This window comes from Moschus berezovskii, chromosome 10, assembly GCF_049115385.1.
Source record: "Moschus berezovskii isolate FMDL1 chromosome 10, NW_MosBer_1.0, whole genome shotgun sequence".
NCBI lineage: Eukaryota > Metazoa > Chordata > Mammalia > Artiodactyla > Moschidae > Moschus > Moschus berezovskii.
Genome location: NC_142469.1, coordinates 28,596,329 through 28,612,317, shown reverse-complemented (window position 1 = coordinate 28,612,317; position 15,989 = coordinate 28,596,329). Strand labels below are relative to the sequence as shown.

Genomic DNA, 15,989 nt, shown 5'->3' with positions numbered 1-15,989 from the left:
CATACACGGAATATAAAACAGAGTGGGAAAGAATGATGACAGATAAGAGAGAAACACTAGGTCAAATTGTAATAACTCTGAATTACATATTAAGAATTTTGAGCTTTTTTTCCAAAGGCCATGAAGTCACAGTGAGAACTTTATACCAGGGATGGTTTGTAAAAGCAAATTGGAAAGTAAGAATTTTCTGAATTATTGAAATAAAAACCTAAATGTAGCAATAATGTGGGTTCACAAATTAACATTAATTAATCATATTGATAAATAGAAACCACATTTATACTTATTTAACTTCCATTATGAGATAGCTTATAATAAAGCGCAGAAGCTACTAGGCAAAAGCTAAGTGGGAAAAGTGGAAGGCAAAATTATGTATAAAACATGGTTGGATAAGTAAAATCTGTTGTAAGTCAGTATAAAACTCTCTGAGCTTCCAAAGAGATGAAGAAAAATAAGGGTTCACGTTGCTATAGCTTCTAAGAGAAATACGCTGTCCCACAAGGAGATAAATGATGATTTTAACTTAACTTGCAGAGAATCCATCATTTTTCAATTTGGCTAAAACTTACCCTTAGAATTATATAGGTGTTTCTGAACTGAAACAGCATTTTTACAGCACTTTGTAAATACATATGTGTGTATGTATTTACAGTATGTTGTTCTGAAAATTATGAATGCTTTCATTATATACATAATAAATGTAGAGAAATAAATAATTCAGAATATTTCAGCAGAACATCATTATAAAATTAAAACACCACATTGTTAAATTTGACACAGCTTAAAGATGTATTTACCTAGGTTAACCCAGCATACTCCTCCACTGGCCAAATACTGAAAACAAAAAGAAGGCCATTGCATACACTTGTTAATTTACTATTTATTATGGTGAGTGTTGGGGTTTTCCAGGTGGCTCAGTGGGAAGGAATCCATCTGCTAATACAAGAGGCACAGGAGACACTGGTTTGATCCCTGGGTCAGGAAGATCCCCCGGAGGAGGGCATGGCAACCCACTCCAGTATTTTTGCCTGGAAAATTCCATGGACAGAGGAACCTGGTGGGCTGTACAGTTCCTAGGTTCGCAAAGAGTCAGACACGACTGAGTGACTGAGCACAATGGCAAGTAAAACTAAACATCAAAAAAAAGTAAAGTACACCTAAAAGTCAAATTATAGAGAAAACCAGAAGATTTAAGAATTAATGAACAAAGAAATGTACAATTTAAGCTTTTATCTCCTAAAATAACAGATTTTAGTAACATTACTAATTCTTGCTAACAAAGTGTTAAATGTGAAAGGTAATTTGGACTTGTTAAAACAATATCCATCTTGATTTTTCAACATAAAAATCATCATAGATGTACCAGCCTACCTTCTGTGGTTAGACCGCTTTCGAATTTCCTCTTGAAAGTTGCATAATTCTTCACTAACTTTGGCAAGTTCTTCAAGAGCCTTTATACATATAAGCAATAGCATGTTAGCCCTTTGAAATGTAAGTATTTCTTTAGAAACAGTCCAAGGCCAATCCCGTCTTACTTACTGTGTAGAGGGCACCAGAGCAGCTCTTGTTCTCTGCCTCAGAAGTCCTCAGGTCAGGCCGGGCCCCATGTTCTTTGTGATTATCTCTGGCTTCAGAATCCATATACCCTACTTTTGATTTTTTGATTGTTTTTTGTTCCTTGCACACTTGATTTCTTTCCCTGAGTAATCTCTGCTCTGTTTTTTTATCTTTTTTTCCCAGAACGTCCCTGGGATGTATCCCTGTAAATTGTCCTGAATTGGGGTTATCTGGAGAAGATTCCATTTTCTCTCCAACGGCCTTCTCACAATCAAGATCAGTGATCTTAGCACGTGCACTCATGTTGATTTTCCTCCGACGCTTTACTTCATGGCAGAGCTATAAGGAAAACAAAGATAAAATTTTCCCTTAACCCACTTTCTCAATAGTTTTGATCCTAAACACAGTGTTCTGAGTTCTCCTGGCCATATTACTATATAGTGGGTCTTCCCGGGTGGCATTAGTGGTAAAGAACCCACCTGCCATTGCAGGAAATAGAAGAGACTTGGGTTTAATCCCTGGGTCGGGAAGGAAATGGCAACCCACTCTAGTATTCTTGCCTGGAGAATCCCATGGACAGGGGAGCCTGGTGGGCTACAGTCCCTAGGGTCAGACATGACTTAAGCTACTTAGCACACATGCATACATAGACTGCTCCAGGACACTAATGCTTATGCTCCCAAATCATGCTTCTAAAATCTGGATTAGCTGGAGCAACTCTTGATGAACCATAAAGACTACATGTAGTAGGACAAAGAAGGTAATTTCTATTATTCTGAGTAGAAATCAACTCATTCAAAAATGACAGAAACCTGCATTTATACATAGATGTCATAATGATACAGCAGCATTGTTAACAAAATTAGAAGGACCTCAATCAATTACTGTCTGCTGCTGCTGCTAAGTCGCTTCAGTCGTGTCTGACTCTGTGCGATCCCATAGACAGCAGCCCACCAGGCTCCACCATCCCTGGGATTCTCCAGATAAGAATACTGGAGTGGGCTGCCATTTCCTTCTCCAATGCATGAAAGTGAAAAGTGAAAGTGAAGTCGCTCAGTCGTGTCTGACTCCTAGCGAACCCATGGACTGCAGCCCACCAGACTCCTCCATCCACGGGATCTTCCAGGCAAGAGTACCGGAGTGGGTTGCCATTGCCTTCTCCCAATTACTGGCAATGTGCTCTAATTTAACCAACATTAAGGCCACGTTTTAAAAACATATGATCCTACTTGTAAGTCAACATTGAACTGTCTAAATGACTGACAATCTCACATAGTAACTCAGCTCATCCTGTCCCCTAAGTAGTTGTTTCATCATCAAAAGATGTTTCTTTAGGAAGTTACGTGGGTGAGGAGTAGGTAATTCTCAGTCTTGCTTTTTTTCTACTTCCAAGGCTATATACATTCGAAAAAGTTTCTTTCTTTGTCCTAATTAAAACAAATGTGACCCTGTCCTATGTGATATAATCGAACTCTAAGGCTTTGATCATCTGTTAGTTTATTAATTGCCCCAAATTAGTTCTTGAGGATTTAATTTAACCTACAGGCAATTAGTGACTTTCTCTTCAGGCTTGAGTTCTGGGAAAGCTTGTCAAATTCCAAAGACTATCAGAGAACTATTAAAGCAAATGACTCTACATTTTACAGTCACATCCTATATCTGCACGAGATCTATTAATCAAAGAATATAATAACAGATTTATTGCTGCTCAGTATTTACCCAAATCTCAGAGAGAAGCACTAGAACATATTTAATGCCTGAAGAATATGCAGTGCATTTATTGCCCTAGTTATAAATTTGTCATTGGATGAAGTCAGGATAGCATCAAATTGCCATCATGAATCAACTGTTTTGGCCCTTGTAAAATTATCTGTATTGAACTGCTGTGGGCATTATAATTTTGGCCGACCTTGAGGGGAATAATAAGAAGCAACCCTCAAAAGCACCATGCTAAATCTAAGGATGTTCTTGGTGGCACTGTCCTCTTTCAGAGGAATCATGGGTGAAAACAAAATTGCTTCAATGTAAAATCAGGGACCAAAGTGCTATTTCTGGGAAATTAGCCTGCTTTTGTTTCCTGAATATTGAGAAATATGCATCTGATAATTTTTTGTTACTTGCTAGAAAGACGGACCTGCTGCATGCATTTTGCAAAGGATCCTTCCTCTTGTCTTCATTTCACCTTTCTCTTCTCATTTTGAAATACTTTAATTTACATAGAATTCTTTTGACATCTTAAATTCTCTTGGGGACTTAGGTGAAGTATGAAAAAGCAAAAAACATTATATTATTGATGGGAAACCATTTATTTTGTGTAAGGAAATCTGTTACTTGGTACTCAGCTGTTTTCAATGGGTATCTGATCATTCAAACAAAGGACACAAGCAGGAAAGATGGCAAAGTGATTTAAAAAAAGAAAAATTCCCAGGTGTCTATTAACTCTATTAAGGGTAACTATCTGGATCATCTAGGTTTCAAAGATCCAAGTATCTACATCTTCACTTTGTAACAGCAAATGCAATGATTGTGGATAGTGGCTGAATAAAGAATTATTAGCATCTTAATACCCAATACTGATCCTCTCACTAATGATATATTTACTTGGAATCACAGAAGTTATAAGTATGCACCTAAAAATGTCAAATTTTCTAGCATGTGAATTAATAAGTTGTCGTCTGATTTAAAACACAGAATTAGTGACAAATAAGAAAGAAATGCAGTCTCTTAGGGTGGTGCTACTAGTAAAGAACCTGCCTGCCAATGCAGGAGATATAAGAGACACAAGTTCGATCCCTGGGTCGGGAAGATCCCCTGGAGGAGGACATGGCAATGCACTCCAGTATTCTTGCCTGGAGAATCTCATGGACAGAGGAGCCTGGTGGGCTACAGTCCATAGGGTCACAAGAGTCGGACACGACTGAAATGACTAGCACGCACACATGCACATGCTTGTAGTATCTTACATTTTTTCCAAGTGTAGACTTTCAATTTTAGTTAAAAATATTGTCTTGACTTTCTATGACATGTGAGGACAATTTCTTGTTTTTCCCAATCTTCTCTAACCCAGCTTCGTAGCGTCTAAGCAGGAAGATATTAAAGATACATTATTACAGGTACAAATACTGGCAGTGGAAAGCTGGGAGTGGAAAAGAATACAGACATACTCTGCCATTTTATATAAGGAACTTGAGAGTATCCATGAATTTTGGTATCCATGGGGCCTCCTGGAGCCATTTCCCATGTCTACTGAGGGACAACTATACTGTTACGACAAGGGGGACACAATGCTAGTCTTCAGGTATTGCAGGGTATCCTCTCTGGGTGGGTAGTCTGGGTAAGGACGTTATCCAAATATATTCTCAGGTATGGTGCTGTACAATGCAGGCATCATGACATAAATAGCACCACAGCTACTATCCAAGATAAAGAAAAAGTATTCCATTCCTTCTGTCAGTATTTTTACGGACTATCACCTACGTTTTAAGTATGTCTAATGCCTGCTAATTGATAAGCCTAATATCTTCCATAGATGGAATCTGCAGAGCTGTCAGAATGATTATTTGACAATAACAAATTTAACCAGACAGCAGACTATCTTAGCTACCATCTTTATCTACATGGCTTAAACAATTGGTTAGACTAATCCTGACTCCCTTAATTATTTTGCTCAGATGCTAGAATTATCTGAGACTATTATTAAATGGATTTTCTGAATCTTGAGAAGCCAGTGACCTATGAGTTCAGGTTTCAAACTGGCATTGTAGACTCTGATTTAGCCATCTCCTTTTTGATCCAATTGAACTCTAGGTGGAGGAGTTAACAGAGGAAGCAAAATGCATTTTCCAAACTATAGAAGGACAAGAAGTAGATTCTCCTTTCAATCTGCAGTCATCTACCACATGCCTGACTTCTAGCTGGATTTTCCAAGAACAACAGTCTAATGGCTATGTGTTAGTCACTCAGTCATGTCCGACTCTTTGTGACCCAATGGTCTGTCCATGGAATTTTCTAATAGACTAACGGCTATTCTTTTTTTATTTTTCCTTTTAGCATGCCAATTTGTATTTTATTCATAACCAATTACATGGCTGTTAATAACAAAAATATTTTCACTATAAACACACAAAGCATTAGCTTTGATTGCCTGTGAATGAAGGCCAAGGAGTCTGTTAAAATAACTGTCTTGAAATGTGCACAAACCATGTAAGTCAACAGCAGGGATGTTAGATGAAAGCAAGATAAGTATAAATAATTTTCCGTTGGAACAAGCCTGAATATACATCAATGCACATCATTAAAGGAAATATTCAAGGTCCAACAGGCTGAAGGGATAAAATTACTATTTGTATCAGATTCTGGGCATGTCATTTTTCATACACTCTTTTCTAATAAATGTGCCAATAAACATGGCACACCTTACAAGGATAAATATCATGTCCACCGTCATTTTCTTTTTGATATACGACACTCCTTTTGGTTAGACTGAATTATTGAGTACATAATTTCCTTTAGTAGACGTTATTCATAAATTTTCTCAGAAAAGATCTATTTTAATGCCCAATTGTAATATTCCAAAGGTATGTTCCACTAATTATGTTTTTCTTTTATTTTCACACTGAGCTCATCATTTGAAAACTCATGCAAAATACATACCTCACTTTTGATACCATCAGCATTTTAGTCAAAGAGTAAATTGACATATTTTAGAGTTTTCATGCAAAGTTATAAAATAAGCAGAGTTTCTACACTACCAATGGGTTAGGTTATTTTCAATCTAGTAAGCATCACTGATACCAGTAAATATATTTTAGGTAGAATTGGAAAGTAAAAACAGTTTCCAATACAAAACAAACCAAAAGGATTTTCATTCTGAGTTTTAAGTTTCCAACGTATTCAAACAAATCAACACGTACCTCTTCTATCTTCTTCTGCATTATCTTCCATTGACTTTCCCATTCCTTTCTTTCATTGTCAAACTGGTCCAGTAATTCCATTTTTTCTTTGTGCCAGTTAGTCTCTGTGTTCTCCCACTGCTTATGCAGGTCCATGGCAACCGTGTGAGTGTCAGTGAAGGGGTATTTCTGCTCGTCTCTGCCTTCTCTTAACTGTTTCTTGGAAGCTGGGAGTTGTTTTATTTGAAGCAGTCTCACTTGCCTTTAAAACAAAGCCTAATATAAACATAACAAGAGAGAGTTCCAAATCCATGTGCTTTCTGGAAACATTTTATCAGATTGTCAAGAGCCACTGACATAAACAAACCACAGGAAAATTGGACTCAAAAGAAGAGACGGACTCAAAAATATCTGCTTAAGAAGAGACTAGCACAATCAAAAACAAAAAAAAAGTATTGTCCAGGTTTTTTTTTCTTCTTCTTTCTGAAACCAGACAGCAAAATTACAGTGGACAGGATGGCTAAATGCATGTGTGAGATATAAGTATTCCTTAAACTAACTGCTTAATTCTAAAGATAGAATTTTTCATGAATATTTAAGAGTGGAAGGATGAAATTCAACTGGATAGTCACAGCTACACAACTGTGGCAGATTCTTCTGCAGTAGAATTACTCCTTCTGTTCTGATGCAACCAGATTATATAATTTTATGATTTTTAAAGTCCCAAGATGGTGCTGCACTATGGTCTTCATTTTATACTGAACAGTTCAATCTTGTGGCAAATGTAGTTACCGTATCAATAAGACCCCAATGTTGGTAGTCAATCTAGGACTGATGGTATCAGCAAGAAACCAAACTAAAGCATGGAAAAATATTGTCATTATTTTATTTCATCAAGATCGATCCTGGGTGTTCATTGGAAGGACTGATGCTAAAGCTGAAACTGCAATACTTTGGCCACCTCATGCAACGAGTTGACTCATTGGAAAAGACTCTGATGCTGGGAAAGGTTGGGGGCGGGAGGAGAAGGGGACGACGGAGAATGAGATGGCTGGATGGCATCACCGACTCTGTGGACATGAGTTTGAGTGAACTCCGGGAGTTGGTGATGGATAGGGAGGCCTGGCGTGCTGTGATTCATGGGGTCGCGGAGAGTCGGACACGACTGAGCGACTGAACTGAATTGAACTGAACTGACTGAAAATACTGAAGCAGCAAAATCATTTTGAAAACAATGTTAGAACTTATCCATGCTCTTTTTTCCTTATAATGTATGTTCTGATACTGAATTTAGAGTATTGAAGAAAATGTTTTGATCACTTTGCAGGGAAATCTTCGATCATACTAAGCACTGACTGAAATAGATTTCTAGCATTTAGGGCATGTGTACTCAGGATTTTAAGATGCACTTTAAAATACCTGATTGGTAAGTCTTTTATAACTCACCTAAAATTTCTGAGATTTATTTACTTACATTAGAATGGCGGATATCCACAGGGTTATTATAAATATTAAATTACATGAATAAAAAGAGATTTGAGAAAGAAAATTTCCCCTATTTCTTGTTTAAAAAAAAAAATCTTGTGCTGACTTCCATGGAAAGTATTTTTGTTAATAAAGTCAGATACATTTTTAATGGGCAGAAAAGCATGTTTAAAATGTTCAAATCTCCATCTAAGATAATCATGACTAAAAGACGTTTTCAGCTCTTCGACTTTTTAGGCCACGACCAAAGTGCCTTAACTTACCAGGTGGCAGATGATGCTACTTTTGAGCTAATTCTCAAGAGTCATAGCTGCCTGGGTACTGGCATTGTTGAATGAAGCCCACAAAACCAGGCAGCAAGCCCCAGTCTGCAGTCATAGAAGAAGGCCGCATATTTCATATGCCAAATATAAACATTGAAGATATTTGATTTTTTTGGTCAGGCTGTCCTGAATGTGCATATCATGTGCTAAACTGTGCCAAACATACAGTTTTGAGCTGCACTCTATTAATGAATTACAATAAACTGCTCCAAAATCACTGTGAATGCTGATTGCAGCCATGAAATTAAAAGACGCTTACTCCTTAGAAGGAAAGTTATGACCAACCTAGATAGCATATTAAAAAGCAGAGACATAACTTTGCCAACAAAAGTCCGTCTAGTCAAGGCTATGGTTTTTCCAGTGGTCATGTATGGATGTGAGAGTTGGACTGTGAAGAAGGCTGATTGCCGAAGAATGGATGCTTTTGAACTGTGGTGCCGGAGAAGACTCTTGAGAGTCCCTTGGACTCTCTACAGTCCATTCTACAGGAGCTCAATCCTGGGTGTTCACTGGAAGGACTGATGCTAAAGCTGAAACTCCAATACTTTGGCCACCTCATGAGACGAGTTGACTCACTGGAAAAGACTCTGATGCTGGGAAGGATTAGGGACAGGAGGAGAAGGGGACGAGAGAGAATGAGATGGCTGGATGGCATCACCAACTCGATGGACATGAGTTTGAGTGAACCCTGGGAGTTGGTGATGGACAGGGAGGCCTGGCGTGCTGTGATCCATGGGGTTGCAAAGAGTCGGACATAACTGAGCGACTGAACTGAACTGAACTGAATAAGGGTCAAAGAATATCAGTGCTATATGCAGGGCTCCACCCTCAAAAATCACCCTAATAATGTTAGGAGCTATATGGTTATTCTTCTCTCAAAAAATTTGTTACAGATACTTCGATCATTCTTACCTACTTCTTTGGCACTCTACTGTGACAAATTCAGCCAAGAAAAAGAAGTAATTTCAGATTTAGCCATTAAAAACACTACCATGTCTCATTTTACCCACTTTTTCTCATCTCATTTTCCATCCTCTCTGTCCCCCTTCCCTCGTCTGGCTACCCTCCAGCCCTATGAGACAGTGACCAGAGGTACGTGCCACAGCAAATGGAAGTTGCCCCAAAATAAATGTGTCGATGCAGACCTAACATAATGAAGATAGTAAAGAATACACAGAATTTTGTGTCTTAGTGAATCTGTTACTGATTTTGATTACCTATTAATCTTCTAGGTTCATCTGATAACTATTCACAGGATATGAAGACAGTGTTAATTTTCAGAGAATACAGACCGCTTTACTATATGTAATTAATTGTGAGCTAAAACTCTCTTGCAGACTAACAGGTATTTAACATTAAAACTTCTTAGGAAGAGTGGAATGATTTAAGATATCGAGAAAAAGTTGCAAATTTAACCAAGCAAGTTACAGAAAGAGCAGGCTAATTTCAGGCTACTAGAAAAGAGGTACTATGATAGTCCATGTTTCATTCCGTCTTTAAACACTAAATATACAGAAATCATCATAAAGCGTCTCCTACAATTATGTAGCAAGTGGCTTTAACTTTTCACTTCAAATTCTTCTTGAACCACTTTCAAATCAGGGTTAAAGGGCAACAGACCCTTTTCTTTTTAACCTACTTGAAGAACATCATCCAGGAAAACCTTCAGTCAGGCTTGCTCCTGGTAACATGACTACACATGAATCCAGGTAATGTTCCTGAAGCAAACAGAACCCTGCACTTAATTGCAAAGAGCCAAACTCATCACTTAATACGGAGAAGGACCAGTCTACAGAGCTTCTCCTTTCCAAGACTAGAGCCATATCTAGTGCCTCAAAACCCAATGGTTATGGATCAAAAACAAGACTTTGAGAGAAAACTCCTATAGGGCAATGTCTGTGTCAATTTCTGTGAGTTTATTGTACTTTCCATTGTCTCTGTCTTGTCATAAACGTCAAATATAACAGAGCTGAATATATTGCTTTCTCCTCCAAAAATAAAGTGGGGTCCAAAGCATTTGGTGAGGATTAAATATGCAAGAAAGAGAACGCTTAATCCAAGCACCTAACACTGTTTCGGATCATACTGGGTGCTCAATAAAGGGATGGTTTCTTCCTCTCTCCTTTCTCCCTCTCTCTTTTTTTGGTCTTCCCCTGCACCCTTCTTTCTTTAATCTATCTTCCTCTAGATAAAACTATGATTTTGATTTAATTAGAAAATTCATAGAAGCAAGTGTAATTGTGTGGACTCATATTTTTAATGGTTTTCCTTTGCCTTCAGTGTTTGTCAAGTATTTTAAGAACAGAAGGCAAGTTAAAGATTTAGGAATTTCTTTATTGTTAGTAAAAATCTGAGTAGACGAATCTTACATAAAACTGTTCTTGTTATAATTCTCCCTAAATGTAAAAAAAAAAAAAAATCCAACTAAATAGGGCAATTTTGCAGGGACATAATGTTCTGAAATGAAAAGTTATGGGGTAAAATGGCTCTGCTGATTCAAAAACTCAATTTCAGTGCTTTCTGCGGAGGCCAATATAAAAGTTCTCTTTGTTCCTAGCCGTCACACTTTTTCACCCACAGATACTGGTATCTCCGTGGGAGAGAAGGAAGAGTTTCTGCTCTCTACACCCCTCCCCAGGTCTCCTTGACTCTCCGTTTCACTTCACTCTCTCCGGAATTTCATTCAGAATAAAAATGTGTAAGAGCACATGTAAAGGGACAGACGGAGTTGCATTACTCAGTCATGCTCACATTCTTCCCCCAACAACTCTAAGTGAGCATTACATCATCCATTTTAACCCACTTCTCCCTCCCCAAGGCCGGAAGCCAGATTTGTAGAAGAGTTGTGAGTGGGTTGCATAAGTATGATGATGAGAGGAAAGTAAGTTCTGCTAACCTTCCGGCCCTACCAGGAAGCAAAATTTAGGAGCAACACAGGAATTTCACGGTGAGTCAGTTCCATTTCCCATGTTAGCCTCACATGGGTCATGGTAACAACTTCTTCATCTGAGGGATGCTCCACTCTTAACTACACCTTCATCATTACCACTTAAACCTTCATCTTCCCCACTAAAAACTGGATTTTAGCCAAACAAATGAAACAATGTTAGGAGAGCAGACTGGATGGTAACTTCTCCCTTTGGAGAGTTTTGTTCAGAGTTTACTATTCTCTGATTTCCTTTCCCTAAACATGCTACTTTTCATATCATGGAAACATTTTCATTCGTAGGAGGTTACACATTCCTATAGGAATGCCACACACAGTAGGTACTGTCAATCTCACAATTCCTAGAACAACCGTTTGCCTTGGAGATGCCTTGCTTCCTCTTAACTTTGAGGAATCAGGAATTCCCTTGTCTATACCCATCAAAGTTATGCACCATTTGCTTCCAGGATTCTCCAGCCCTTTTTCCAGGCTATTAGGAATCACTTGCAACATTTCAACTGATTAACAGACCTTATTCCTCCCTTAGTGTTCACTGGCAAAGGCACTTTCCAAAGAAAACCATGACTTGATTCTGTTACAAGGCAAAAAGGAATTCTTAAAACTGGCTATTTCAACATGTTCTTTATCTTCCAATAGGGTCAAAGGGATATTACCACACGCAATTCTGAAAAATCAGTTTTGCCTTTCCATTATCTTCTTGTTCTCTCTTCAGTTATATATTCAAACTAGAAAACATCCAACCTACAGGCACACTGATTTTACTTAACTGATAAAAGCTTTGAAAAATACATTTGGCTTGGATAAACAGATGCCTAAACTTAACCAGCTTAAACAGTAGAAGTGTAGATTACAGTTCCCTCCTAACTGCAGATGAACCCATTATGAATGTCATGCACTTCAACTCAAATTACAGAAACACTTCTCATGCAGTGAGTAAACCATCATCTTGGATGAAACCACACTGATTTATTTTTCTCTGCCATTTTCAAATGCCATCAGTTTCAAAGACTGAACTTTACTCGGCGAACGCTAAAAAGTCTTCATCCTAATGAAACTAGGTTTTGAATAAATAAATTTAGTGAAATCCTACAGCAGGGAATGTGGTCTTCAAAGTTCTGAAAGGCAGTGTTTGAAAAACCGTCTCACAGAGCGGGTGGCACCATCAATCCAGAGTCAGGAAATCCACTCACAGCAGCTAAACCCTTTCTTCCCTGGGAGTCAGTAAAATCCATTATGCACCCCGCCCCACTGTTTTGAAGCCCAGACACTGATGCTGAATCAAGCAGATGTTTAAATCACCCTCCACTTAAACGGTCTATCCGCAGCTTTAAACATGTCAGCAGCAGACCCTCTCTATATTTTGCCACAATTACTCACTTGCTTTCAAACTGCCAGAAAACAAACATACCTTTTTGCACTGGGGAGAAATCCTACGGAGGTCCAACCACCGGTCAGCCTAGCAATGGGAGGTTGTTTTAGAGTGAAAAGTCTTTGAAGTCTTGGAGCAGTGAATCTTGCTTCTTTGCATGAAATGGGAATGTAAAATCAGTCCAACCATTCAACAGAGAGGTACTGACAAGTCCCTTTGAAACCTCTACCACTTTCACAAATCAAAAAGCTGCTCAGCCCAGTGTCACAGCAGCAGCTGAGACTACTGTGACGTCAGGTTCTCGGAGGCGGCCTTTGAGTCACCTCTTCCAACCAGAGCTCTGTAACTTTAGAGCAGCTCCTACTCTGGGTAAACAACTCCAGGTCCAGGACATTTTTAACTTTTATAAGGGAGCCCAGTATTTCTAAACTTGCCAAAAGAGCTGGTGTTAATATCACACGATGACAATGGCCAATTTTAGACTTCACTTATTTGGAAAAGTTAACTCCTTGTTTACAGGCCAGAATCATCTTGCCTACCTCTCTCTTCCCCCCTTTCAGAACTGCACTTTTTGGTGCCTTTGGAAGTTGGTATTTTCAATGTGGCAGGAATTTCATATATATAATCTCAAAAGATTTGTGAGGATGTATCAAACTTCTGTCTTGAAATAAGGTCGAAATGGCATATAAAGACCAGCCTCCTTGTTCTTTGTGATTCATTGGTAGCTTGCTGCCTATATCTATGTGGTGATGGTGATGTCTTTCTGCTGGAGGAAATTAGGTACCATGGGAAAGGACAATATTTATTGTGGGAAGGGAAAAAAAAAACAATGAGACACTTGTTTTCAATTAAGGTGTGCTGCAGCCTAATTCAGCAAATATGCTAGATAAAGCTTTAAATAATAAGGGCTTATCCTCAAGTCCAAAGTCTGTGTGGTCCTTAAAGCTCTACATATTCACTGTCACAGTATTTTGCCTCCTTCCAGATAAATGGTTCTTGGGGAGCTAAAATGTTTACTAAGTATAACTTGCTCATAGTAGGACTTTAGTATATGTAGGACAATTAAATGAAATCATACGCTGTGTTTTGAAAGCCTAGCATCATAATCTCAAAAGCAATTAACAACAATGGTAGTTATAGTAAAAATAGTGAGGACTAGAGACAACTCTGCACAGCTCTGTGTTAAGTACTTCTGATAGCTAATGTATCTTCATTTTAGTTCACTCTTGCAGAAAATGTGTCTGTAGATATTAATCCAATTTTACTGATAAAACCAGGGCTCAAAGAGGCCAAGTATCTTGCTGAAATTCATAGAAGCTTGACTACACAGAGGAATAGGTCTTAGAACTGGGTTCTCTAAATGAGGACACTGGAATTTTGTCATAGAGATATTGGTTTCAAATTACTGCTACCACTTATCTGTGCGAACTTCAAGTTTGTTAATTCTGTAAAGGGAAAATTTACTTGGTAAGGATGTTTCAAGAGTATGGGGGGTGGGGGGACGACTTACGTACCAGGTACTAAGAAATGTTAGCTCATTCTGCCTCCATCCTCATCAGGACAGAAGGAGGATCTTGGCATGGGGGTGGGGGTGGGGGGAAAGGAATATCCCCAAGGCATCTCTACAGGATCATCTAATGAAATTGTTTCTCCTACCCTCTCTGTTGGACTGTGAAGAAAGCTGATCGCCGAAGAATTGATGCTTTTGAACTGTGGTGTTGGAGAAGACTCTTGAGAGTCCCTTATACTGCAAGGAGATCCAACCAGTTCATTCTAGAGGAGATCAATCCTGGATGTTCATTGGAGGGACTGATGCTAAAGCTGAAGCTGCAATACTTTGGCCACCTCATGCGACGAGTTGACTCACTGGAAAAGACTCTGATGCTGGGAAAGGTTGGGGGCGGGAGGAGAAGGGGACGACGGAGAATGAGATGGCTGGATGGCATCACCGACTCTGTGGACATGAGTTTGAGTGTACTCCGGGAGTTGGTGATGGACAGGGAGGCCTGGCGTGCTGTGATTCATTCTCGTGCTGAGAGTCGGACACGACTGAGCGACTGAACTGACTGAACTGAACCCTCTCTGTCACTCCAGACCTCTTAATTTCCATGTGTCTTTTGCAAATTAAATTCAGACAGTTTTCCACACCCTATCAGAACTTCAGATAACATGTAGCTAATTACAGAAAGAATTGTATTGCTCTCTCCTCTGTACTTTCACTCATCAGTACCTATTTCAATGTCATTTTTGACGGGTGTTCCAGTAATTATTTTTTGTAGTTGTTTCATCTGCATCTTGTCATGGTAAAGTTGACCTTAAATTATATATAGAATAAAAAATGAGGGATGAAAAACTGATGGAATTTCACCCAAATCTACCATTTATTCTAGTATCTGCCAACCTTTTCTGTTGTATAATTTTATGTGTATTAGCTAATATTTCCAAGCTGTATTTCACACCCTAAAGAAATAAAGTAATACAATTAGATGACAACAAACAAAGGCAATAAATATTCAGCACAGGTATTTCTGAACCTTCCCACTAAAAATGTTAAGAAAGTTTGTTCCAAGAAAAGTTCCTGCTGTTACGTACACAAAACAAATGGATTTTAAAGACTGATGCCAGTATGCTCAGCCATAGAGTAATATTCAGACATTTAGAAATTCCTGACATTTTCATGCAGGAGTCATAATGGCTGAAAACCTTATAGAAAAAGTGTAGTTTGTTGCATAATACAGGTTACTTTGAATCCATTTAAATATTTAAACCTTCAACTGTGAAACTGACTCAAATTATTGCTCTATACATTGGAGAGAATTTGGAAGAATCATTTGTATCTGATGTCATACTAATCCTATTTCAACGTGTAACAAATATGTAAAGAAATGCATATAATAATACTTAAAGTAAACGTAGAAACACAAGCTGCTGTCAAGAAACAAAAACAGAAAATCCTGGAAAGGGTTTGAAATGATCTGTATAAATGATGATATCAAGCCACAAACTAAAACATTTTGGAAAGGGGGAAAGAGGAATGTTGAGAGCATAAATGTCACTAGGAGGTGTTTCCAGACTTATAGAATTTTATAACCAGAAAAAACTGGAACTGTCCAGTCAAGCTTCTCATTTTACAGCTGAGGGAAGAGGCCTCTATGTTATTTACTGAGGGTCACAAAGCCATTTACTGGCAATGTCAGGAACAGAATCCAGGTCTGCTAATTCCTGGGGGGAGGAATTAAAGTTTAAAATTCCAACGAGCTCAAGGTAAGGAATAGAACCCAGGAATAAGAGTTTTGGGCATGAAACACTGACTTCTAGCCTTGCCAAATCTTAAACTCATTTTTTCTAAGTCCAAATGAGGGGCTAATACTAATATTTCATCTTCCAAGTATGATGCAGGAGTCATATAAGAGAGT

General features: G+C 38.4%; 1 protein-coding gene across 3 annotated transcripts in view; it reads right to left on the bottom strand.

The window, feature by feature from the left end:
* The window catches only part of KIAA0408 (KIAA0408 ortholog), a 28,979-nt gene extending 16,136 nt beyond the window's left edge, over positions 1-12,843 (bottom strand). Inside the window, exons 1-4 of one of the 3 annotated variants that reach the window (XM_055432947.2) lie at positions 12,613-12,843; positions 6,471-6,711; positions 1,540-1,896; positions 1,372-1,451 (exon numbers count right to left, since the gene is read on the bottom strand). In XM_055432947.2, coding sequence (XP_055288922.1) covers positions 1,372-1,451; positions 1,540-1,896; positions 6,471-6,605 — 572 coding nt within the window. In that variant the 5' untranslated portion in view covers positions 6,606-6,711; positions 12,613-12,843. Of the gene's footprint in view, positions 1-1,371; positions 1,452-1,539; positions 1,897-4,520; positions 6,347-6,470; positions 6,726-12,612 lie in introns of those variants that run through there. The other 2 variants (XM_055432946.2, XM_055432948.2) reach the window with 2 other exon arrangements.
* Between the last annotated feature and the right edge of the window lie 3,146 nt (positions 12,844-15,989).